Source organism: Brassica oleracea, chromosome C8 (assembly GCF_000695525.1).
Source record: "Brassica oleracea var. oleracea cultivar TO1000 chromosome C8, BOL, whole genome shotgun sequence".
NCBI classification, from domain to species: domain Eukaryota; kingdom Viridiplantae; phylum Streptophyta; class Magnoliopsida; order Brassicales; family Brassicaceae; genus Brassica; species Brassica oleracea.
The window spans coordinates 21,009,501-21,020,129 of NC_027755.1; the positions used below are offsets into that span (position 1 = coordinate 21,009,501).

The 10,629-nt window shown below is 39.3% G+C and overlaps 1 protein-coding gene and 1 pseudogene across 1 annotated transcript; one reads left to right on the forward strand and one right to left on the reverse strand.

Annotated features, from left to right (window-relative positions):
• LOC106308918 overlaps nucleotides 1–1,300 on the forward strand; it is an 8,346-nt pseudogene extending 7,046 nt beyond the window's left edge.
• Nucleotides 1,301–1,585: 285 nt separating this feature from the next.
• LOC106310394 (probable pectate lyase 3) lies at nucleotides 1,586–3,705 on the reverse strand. The gene is made up of 3 exons (XM_013747627.1): nucleotides 3,388–3,705; nucleotides 2,610–3,294; nucleotides 1,586–2,341 (listed from the first exon to the last, which is right to left on the reverse strand). Exons 1-3 carry the CDS (start codon nucleotides 3,594–3,596, stop codon nucleotides 1,859–1,861), a joined length of 1,377 nt encoding a protein of 458 aa, XP_013603081.1. The 5' UTR covers nucleotides 3,597–3,705; the 3' UTR covers nucleotides 1,586–1,858.
• Nucleotides 3,706–10,629: the final 6,924 nt, after the last annotated feature.

Below are 10,629 nucleotides of genomic sequence, written 5' to 3' on the forward strand. Positions count from 1 at the left end.
TTGATCTCGCCTTCCTTCTGAGTATGTTCTGCATGCCATCTCATCGCTGCTGCCGTGTTTTCAGATTGATATAATCTCTTCAGTCTATCGTTGGCCAATGATAATTTAGAAAGACATTCTCTACAACCTTCATAAATTGGCTCATTAGCTGCTGCTAGCATTTCATAAAATCTTTTTGCATCCAAATTAGGCCCCTCTACATTTTCTACCTCCTCTATTACTGATCTTGTTTCACGAAATGCATCTGTAACCATATCATGCATCCTATCATGATCTACCATATGATCCTCTTGAAGGTTACAACTTTCAGAAGGTAAATGTGGTTCCTCTCTGTTGCGAACATTTTCAACCTGATTACTACTACTAGCTTCATTCCTATTATCAGATTCTCCTTGGTTAAACCAGCTATAGTAATGTGGAGTAAATCCTCTATTTACTATATGTTTCCAAACCGTTTCACTAGCAGAAAATTTGGTATTGTTGCATTTACGACAGGGACATAACATTTTACATGTTTCTAGTGTGAGAGACGTATGTCCGGCGTCGTACATGAACATCTCTGCTCCGTTGAGAAATTCTTCTGTTACTCTTCCGCTTGAATTTTTATGCGTATACATCCAACTCCGAAGCTCATAGATATTTCTAGGCATTTTTTTTTTACTCTTTCTCGTTTTTTTTGTGCATCTTAAGAATGAGGGAGAAGATCATATTTATAGGGAAATTTTGATTTTGGTAGGTAACAATGTTACAATGAATTTACGTTTGATAATAACTTAACCACTAATGTGCAACTGCAATCCTCGTAAATTGGTCGTTAATCAGATGGTAGATTTTCGATGTTACTTAGTCACATATTTACGACTACTTGAAAGTGTAGTCGTAAACGCGAAGTTAATTTACGACCAATTTTCGACGAGAACTATTAGTAGCAAACTTTCGTCTAAGTTACGACAAACTTTCTGGTAGTTGTAAACGCGAAGGTAATTTACGACTACACATTTGTAGTCGTAAATCGTAGTCGTTACTCCCACTTTTTTCTTGTAGTGAGACATGAAACAAACTGTGTTCCATAGATTTGGAGTTGACTTCTTTGCAGTTTGATATTCATATCTCAATCCCGTTATTGCCACTTGCACTTTGGGAGAGGAGGAAGAAGAAGAAGTTGCTGCTTTGTTCTACAGATTTTGGTAGAACACTGGTGATACATGATCTTGAAACAAAATCATATGGTGCTCCTTTTTCTGCTGAATCCATTGGATATCCTGTTTGTTATTTCGAGAGTCTTATCTCTATTTTATAATAATGATGATACAATTATTGTTTTCTTATTCTAGTGAGCTATGGGTAGACATTAATGAGCTCTTGCAGTTTGTAACCACTTCTTTCAGTTTGACGTTTCTTTAGTCTCATTGTGACAATTTTTATTGGAAATAGGCAGTATCAAAACAACTAGCAAGCTCTACTAAACCAAACAGAGATATATACTGCATGAAGGATAGTGATTTATATTTTAGTTCTCAATTCATTGTAAGTTTGTCATAAACAACGACAAAAACCTAATGACACTGATCAAATTAATGCCAAACTTTTATCTCCTTTTTGAAGCATCAACACATGAGACAAGACAAGAGATTTAATGAAAAAATAGAGGGAGATTTTATATTAGATCTAAGGTTTATTTCTTCTTTTTTCTTTCTTCCACATGAAAATGAACCTGAATTATAAAAAGAATAATTAACCCCACTCATAGGAAAACACTCCCTTCTGCTTAATTTCTCCTTTCTCTCTTTTCTTGGACAACAAGCAACTAACAAGCATGAGCTTTTTTGGTTGGAAGGGGACAAAATGGTAATTTTAATCAGCAGGGTGTGCCCGGCTTGCACCCAAGTGCTCCTGCGTCCATGGTGAGTTTACGTACCATTGTTCCCGGTTGAGGTCGTATGGCAAACTTTCTTGGGACAGGGTTAACCGGTTTAGGGCTCCATGCATTTTGTTTTCCGGATTGCACAAAGTAAGCTCCATTCAAGAAGTAATCTCCTTCTGATTGCCAATTCCACATTTTCCAGTCAACGTAAGGTGTGTACTCTCTCTTTGTAATCTGTTTGGCTTGTTCGTTAGGAGGAGCAATGAAACGGTTGCCTTGGCTAATGATTGTAGGGTTCATGTTTCCACCAATTGCGTACATCTCCCAATGTGTGTAGTCATTGTTCACCACATGGATCGTTCCGAATCTGCAACGAGGCATCCTTTGATCCAGTCTCTTACCAAAGTGGTTGAACGCAACCGTTATCTGCATTTTCTTGTCGATCACGTGCTTGTCATTTGCCCCAAATAGCATCACCTGTTTAGTCACAACCAAATTCAAAGAGGCTTTAGAAGAGGTATTAATCTACTTTGATTCTAGAAAGTTTTCTCAATTTCAGGCTAGTTTTCTCATTTTCAGGCTAGTTTTCATGCTTCCCAAATCATTTTTTAATATTATTTTTTTCCTACATTGTCTATAACACTTAAGATCTCAGGTAGGGTCAATTTAAATTATATACACTGAATCTATTGTTATTGCAGTCACAAAAGAAGTACGTTACAAATAAAACAATTTATTTTTTTACCTCTTCATGGTCGGTGAAATGGCTGTTGGAAATAGTTATAGCAGTGGAGCCAAGAATCGCATCGATCATACCATCTGAACATCTAGTCATCGAGACATGATCGATCCAAACATTAGTTGCACCAAACAAACTGATTCCATCGCCATCACTCACTGTCCTAAGCCCTATATGCTGCTCAGAGTCTCTGATCAAACCACCGCTCTTAGGAACAACGTGCTTGATATAAATATTGTGTATGATCACATTGTTCACAAACTGCAGCGTTAATCCAGCACCTTCCATGATGTAAACCCTAGCTCCTCGTCCGTCTATTGTTTTATCGCTCGTTATGATCAGTTCTTGTTGCAAGTTAATGATCATGCTGCTTCCGAATATGATCCAAAGCGGTCCGTCTCTTGTCACCGCGTGCCTTAACGTTCCTGGCTTAGGGTTGATAAGATCGTCATCGGAGGCGTCGTTGACGACGTAGATGGGTCCGTCTTTTCCTCCGGTGGTTCTCCTGCCGAATCCGAGCACACAGTCCGCTAGTTTCTTACGGTTTTTCTCCCAGTCACCGTGGCATCGCCAGCATCTGTCTATAGGGTTGTACGCTACGCATTTTCCGCTTCTCTTTAGTTTCCGGCCATTTCTCACCTGTGAGAGCTCTCTCCTTGTGCTGTTGATTGATTCCGTGGCGCCCACGGCTCTGTTAAGAGAAACCAGATTGTTTTATCAGGTTTACTTGTTTAAGAAGTTAGGTTAAAATTTTACTAACAAAGACAAAAAAAAAAGGACTCACAAAGCGACATGGTAATTCAAATGGTCGGTGACGTTAAGAGGATTAGGATCGAAAGAGGCAATGGTTTGTTTCAACGCATCGCCTTGACGTTGTAACCAGTAGTTGTCGAAGACAGCAACATTGGCTCCAACGTGTGGAGTCAATGTTGCTAATAACGACAAGCAGAAGACAAAAAGGTAGCCGCCAATATTCAAAAACGCTGCTGTCATTTGAGAATGCGGCGATAAAAGCCGCTGAGATCTGTTTTTCCTGGTGAAACCACAAGCAGATGTTGTGGTTTCAAGATCGTCTTGTCAAGGGATAAAAATTGGAGGTTTGAATCACCAACTGCTTTAATAGCAAGGAACTAGAGAGAGAAAGAGAGGTGAGAAGGGTCAATGGATGATTAAGAATAAACAGGGATTAGATAACCATTGATTAAAATCTCTTTTGTTCATTTCTCATGTAACCCAAATTTAGTGTTGGATACCTTTGTGTTTATCCTTCTTTTGTGGGCGTATTTTCAGATATCTTTGCCTTTTATCTAATTTTGTGTCTAGTGAGCTAGATTATGCACCTTTGAAACTCGAGTAACTATTTTTGTTTTTACTAACGATACATAAGATAAGTTTGCATGGTGTATCTAATAATACACGAGGGTTTACAGGAGCATGTAGTTCAGTTTTACTCTAATCTGCTAGGGGGACCTGTTACTAATTCCTATCTCTCTCAGGATGAGGTTGCGTCCCTGATCCTGTTCAGATGCTCTCCTGATACTGTTGATAAGCTGTCTGCTCCCTTCTCGCATGATGATATCCGCAAGGTTTTCTTCTCTCTGCCGAAGAGCAAGGCTCCTGGACCAGATGGTTATCCTTCTGAATTTTTTACTGCAAATTGGGATACTGTTGGAAAGGATATGATAGCTGCTGTCTCAGAATTTTTTTCGTCAGGTGTTATTTTACAGCAGTGGAACGCTACAATCCTTTCTCTTATTCCCAAGAAAATTAGTGCCTCTAGGATCTCAGAATTTAGACCCATCTCTTGCTGTAATATGGTCTACAAGATGATCTCCAAGCTGCTGGCGAACAGACTCAAAGAAACCCTTCCTGACATTATCTGCAATACTCAATCCGCTTTCATTCCAGGAAGACTCTTGGTAGAGAATGTTCTAATGGCTACAGAGCTAGTCCAGGGAAATAATTGGAAAAACATCTCCAAGAGATGCATGCTGAAGGTGGATCTTAAGAAGGCCTTTGATTCTCTAAACTGGAACTTCATTATTATGGTGCTTCAGACACTAAATTTTCCGGGCCACTTTGTCAAGCTTATCGAGCAATGTATCACCACTACCAAGTTTTCGGTAGCTGTAAACGGTGAATTATGTGGCTTCTTCAATAGTACGAAAGGGTTGAGGCAGGGTGACCCTCTATCGCCTTACCTTTTTGTCCTTGCTATGGAGATGCTTTCTCAACTACTGAATACTGAGTTCAACTCAGGGCGTATTGGTCATCATCAGGCTGCTTTGAATCCACAGGTCACTCATATGGCCTTTGCGGATGATATTATGATATTTTTTGATGGAGAAAATGAGTCATTAGCTAATATTGCCTCTACTCTTGACACTTTCTCTGAATGTTCCGGCTTAACGATGAATAGAGACAAGACCGAGCTCTTTGTGGCGGGATTGAATCAGGTGGAAACTGTAGACATACTTAGTCTAGGTTTCTCCCTTGGATCATTGCCCGTTAGGTATTTGGGACTGCCTCTTATGCATAGGAAGCTCCAAATTTGCGACTACCGGCCTCTACTTGATCAACTAAGAAGGTGTTTCTCATCATGGACATCTCGATATCTTTCTTTTGCTGGGAGAAGGGAGCTAATAACATCAGTAATATTTGGGACTCTCAATTTCTGGTTTTCTTCTTTCTTATTGCCTAAAGGTTGTATTGCCTCTATATCATCATTGTGCTAAAGATTCTTGTGGAATGGCAATATAACAAGTAAAGCAGCAGCAAAGGTCTCTTGGATTTCGGTTTGTCTTCCCAAAGAGGAGGGTGGTCTCGGCATCAGGGAGCGTTCTCAGTGGAACAGAACACTTAATTTGAAACTGATATGGCTTCTCTTCTCTGAATCTGAGTCTTTGTGGGCTGTATGGTCGAAATCAAACAGGTTAAAGGGGACAAGTCTATGGAGTCAAGATATTAACAAGCAATCTTCTGGTATATGGACCACCATTCTCAGCTTAAGGGATGATGCCGAACCTTTTATTAGGTGCCAACTTGGTAATGGTGAAAAGGCCAGCTTCTGGTACGATCATTGGTGTGAAAAGGGTCCTCTCATCAAATTTTTTGGTCCTTCGGGACCTACACAACTCGGCATCTCCATTGATTCCACTGTTGCTTCCGCTTGCTCTGAAACAGGGTGGAGAATCAGACATGCCCGCTCCGCCCAAGCAGAGGATTTCCAAATCTTCTTGTGTTCGATTCCATTGCCCGCTCTCTCACCTACAGCAGATTCTTATTACTGGCAGGTTGCTAATGTGAGCACAGACTCTTTCTCTGCAAAGCTAACATGGGAAGCGCTTCGTCCTCGTGGTCAGACTCAAGTTTGGTCAGACGTTATCTGGTTTAAAGGTTCAACGCCAAGCCATGCATTCATGATGTGGGTCGCTCAGCTAGACAGATTACCAACTCGATCTCGTCTGGTGTCAAGGGGACTTCAAATTGCTGATTGTTGCTGCATCTTCAACACTTACCGGGAAACGCGAGATCATCTCTTCCTCAGATGCTCTTACAGTGAACATATTTGGTCTGTCGTTACAACTTGGCTTGGGTACAGGCAGACACTCTTCCACACTTGGACAGCCTTCATCTCTTGGTTAGACATATAGGACAACATATGCTCCTCCACTTTTCGCAAACTCGTCTCTCATGCCACCATTTACAAAATATGGCAGGAGAGAAACAATCGCCTTCACAACAACTCCACCACTCCGCCTCTAGTCCTCTTCAAGTCCATTCACAGACTGATATGAGACTCCTTACTTGCGAGACAAAAACGCAAGAACTTTATGAAACTGATGCAAGCTTGGCTCAGATATAACTAAGCTTCTATCACTTTGCTTTTATTAGCTAGTATAGCTCTCTTAGACCTCTCTCTGTTTTTATTTTTTTTTGTCTTAGATTGGTCTCATGTTTTAAACTTTTTGTAAAAGCAAAACTCTTTCATTTGATAATGATATTCACATACTTATCAAAAAAAAAATAATAATAATACACGTACGGTTCCAAACCAAACTATTGAAAATAATGAACAAAAGCTCTCTGTTATTTTCGTAGGAGAGTTCAATTTGTGTGTTTCAGTCATATGTTTTATTTAACAGAAAAATAACATGTTTTATTCAGCCAGTATTTTTATCAGAAATTTAATAGTTTCAACTAAGATATATATATAATTGTCTTGCTTTTGTATATAGAAAAATATAACGAAAGTAAATTTGGATTCAGTATTTCAGAGCATAATGATTTGATACATCTAAAATTCACAAACTAAAAAATAAAATTGAATGCTTTAAATTATTTGAGTCAAACTCTTAATTACGGTGGTCAAGTTTAGAGGATATTATCTTATATATTAAAACAGAAGTCACAACCTTGATTCATGTGTAATTTTTTTAAAAGTTGACATATTATTAGAAAGTCATGTTACATATAATTTCTAATCTTATCATTTAAATTTTGGGCCTACCAGAAATTTTTATTGGGCTATCAATGATGTCATACCTTAAATTGGTGAGATAAGTTCCTTAGCATACATAAGGCTTCTCCAAGCACACAGAATCACAAACGAAAGTAACCCACCCAGAATCGTTAGCTTCTATGACTCTATGAACCATAAAAATTTTAAAATCAAAATCTTGGGTTTTTTTAGCTCATTGTGGAGAGAAAGTGAGAGATATGTTGTGTTTAGTTCACAAGAATGGAAAAAGAAGAAGGGTAAATCGATTTTGGGAGCATTAAGAGCTTCAAATTGGTTGTTCATGGTGGTTGTGGTATTGATGACAATGGCAATCTTGTAATTACTCGAAGATGATGAGGGTGAGAGAGTAAAGATGTCATTTTCGAAAAAAAAAAAGAAAAAAAAAATTGATGGCATTTTCGTAAATTATATGAACTTGTGGGGTGAATAGGGCAAAACCAATTTTCAAAAAAAAAAAGAGGTTAGTTTTGTGTTTGACTTTAAGTTGTATATCAATTTTGCAAAAAGCCCTATTTATTATCAAATCGTTATGATACTGCCATATGTCTATTATAGTGTGAATGCATTTATTACAATGCTTCTCTTTTAATATATAAGATATATTATTCTAAGTTAATGAATGTAAGGTTTCACCATCCATAGACATAGAGCCTTTCTGAATCAAAGAGATCACATAACACATGTTTAATCCCCATGCTTAATATATTTTCCAGTGACTTTTCAAAAGTCTTGTGCTTCACATTTTACCCGAAATAAATGCCTTGAGATGATCTACCGTGAGCTTCAAGTAATCATCTTTGCCTTGTTAATGCATTACATCCAACATCAGTTCAGTGATATCCCTTTGATCTTTCGATCTTCCTGGATGCATATGATCGTCGATCACGCGTTGGAACAGAGCACCGAGCTTGAAGAAAACATCGTTGAGCCTCTTGGGAAGAGTTCGTAGCAAGTGAAACTAGATTGAGCGAGCTGTCTGGGCTTCACGTCCACTTGCTGTCTCTTTTTATCAATAAGCTGTCTCTCATGGATGTTCTGTCCTAAAACAACTCTAAACACGATGCTCGCGGTTAGCCAGAAAATTAAAGGGTTTTAATTTGCTCAAATCGACTGGAGATTGATCCACCGCAGATTCGGATAGTTTCTTGACTAACAAGTTACACTCTTTTATATAATGCTTTGATACGAAAAATTTCTTATTTCCAGGTGAAAGATTGGGAGCAATGAAATTATTTGATACCTCCTGTAATTCCTTATTTTATGATTTAACAGTTTTTCACACTAATCAACATACTTCAAATTTTGTGAAATATCATATGAAAACCACTAAAACATGCTTTTGTTCTAAAAATAACACACAAAAAGAAATAGAACAGGACACGGGAGAAGATATAACTCTATTTTTCCTTTGTAGTGATTGTATTTTTGTTTTTTGGGATCAATTAAGCAAAAAAAGTTTACGTTTGTTATCAAACGACAAAAAAAAAAGAGCTTGGTTGATTCATGTGGTTTGCAGCCAATTAAAAGATCTCACTTTTTTTCCCCTATATATGGTTTTGTATATAGTTCAAATATAACAACTCGAACTTAAAATTAGTGTACAGTGTGTTCAGAGATCATTATTGGTAACTGTAAAGAGTATTTTGTGGTTATCTATAGTAAGTAATACAAGTATAATGTGATTATATAATCTATAATATATAACAAGCTCAGCAAGAACTATGCTGGAGAACAAGCTCCTAAAGGTGAAACGTGAGCTGTTCCGTACCGATGGGGCAGCATTGTAATAGCATACAAGAAGAGCAAGTTTCAGCAGTATAAACTGGCTCCAATACAGGTTTGTGTTGTGGGTTTGCTCATATCTATTCAAGAAGAAGTGAATATTACTGAACATGTTTCCGGATTTAGGACTGGGAGGATCTGTGGTGACCTGAGCTTGCAGGAAGGATCTCAATGGTGAATTCTCCTCGAGAGGGATAAAAGAGGTGCTTACAATGGCTTATATAGAAGCGGGACCACGTGAGCTATATCGGGGCATATATAGGTAAAAAGATCACAAAATTTGCTTGCATTAATCACTACAAGAAAACGCCGAGGGAAAAAATCGTCGGTATGTCGTCGGAATAACGCTATTCCGACGACATACCGACGAAAAAAATCCTCGGAAATAACTCCTCGGAAATTCCCCTTACCTCGGAAATCCCTCGGAAATTTCCGACGGAATTCCGAGGAAACCCTATTTCCTCGGAATTTCCTTGGACTATTTCGACGGAATTCCGAGGAAAGCCTTTTCTTCCTCGGAATTCCGTCGGAAATTTCCGAGGGATTTCCGAGGTAAGGGGAATTTCCGAGGAGTTATTTCCGAGGATTTTTTTCGTCGGTATGTCGTCGGTATAGCGTTATTCCGACGACATACCGACGAAAAAAATCCTCGGAAATAACTCCTCGGAAATTCCCCTTACCTCGGAAATCCCTCGGAAATTTCCGACGGAATTCCGAGGAAAGCCTTTTCTTCCTCGGAATTCCGTCGGAAATTTCCGAGGGATTTCCGAGGTAAGGGGAATTTCCGAGGAGTTATTTCCGAGGATTTTTTTCGTCGGTATGTCGTCGGTATAGCGTTATTCCGACGACATACCGACGAAAAAAATCCTCGGAAATAACTCCTCGGAAATTCCCCTTACCTCGGAAATCCCTCGGAAATTTCCGACGGAATTCCGAGGAAAGCCTTTTCTTCCTCGGAATTCCGTCGGAAATTTCCGAGGGATTTCCGAGGTAAGGGGAATTTCCGAGGAGTTATTTCCGAGGATTTTTTTCGTCGGTATGTCGTCGGTATAGCGTTATTCCGACGACATACCGACGAAAAAAATCCTCGGAAATAACTCCTCGGAAATTCCCCTTACCTCGGAAATCCCTCGGAAATTTCCGACGGAATTCCGAGGAAAGCCTTTTCTTCCTCGGAATTCCGTCGGAAATTTCCGAGGGATTTCCGAGGTAAGGGGAATTTCCGAGGAGTTATTTCCGAGGATTTTTTTCGTCGGTATGTCGTCGGTATAGCGTTATTCCGACGACATACCGACGAAAAAAATCCTCGGAAATAACTCCTCGGAAATTCCCCTTACCTCGGAAATCCCTCGGAAATTTCCGACGGAATTCCGAGGAAAGCCTTTTCTTCCTCGGAATTCCGTCGGAAATTTCCGAGGGATTTCCGAGGTAAGGGGAATTTCCGAGGAGTTATTTCCGAGGATTTTTTTCGTCGGTATGTCGTCGGTATAGCGTTATTCCGACGACATACCGACGAAAAAAATCCTCGGAAATAACTCCTCGGAAATTCCCCTTACCTCGGAAATCCCTCGGAAATTTCCGACGGAATTCCGAGGAAACCCTATTTCCTCGGAATTTCCTCGGAATATTCCGAGGGAATTCCGAGGAAAGCCTTTTCTTCCTCGGAATTCCGTCGAAATAGTCCAAGGAAATTCCGAGGAACTAGTGTTTGGGGTTTCAAAA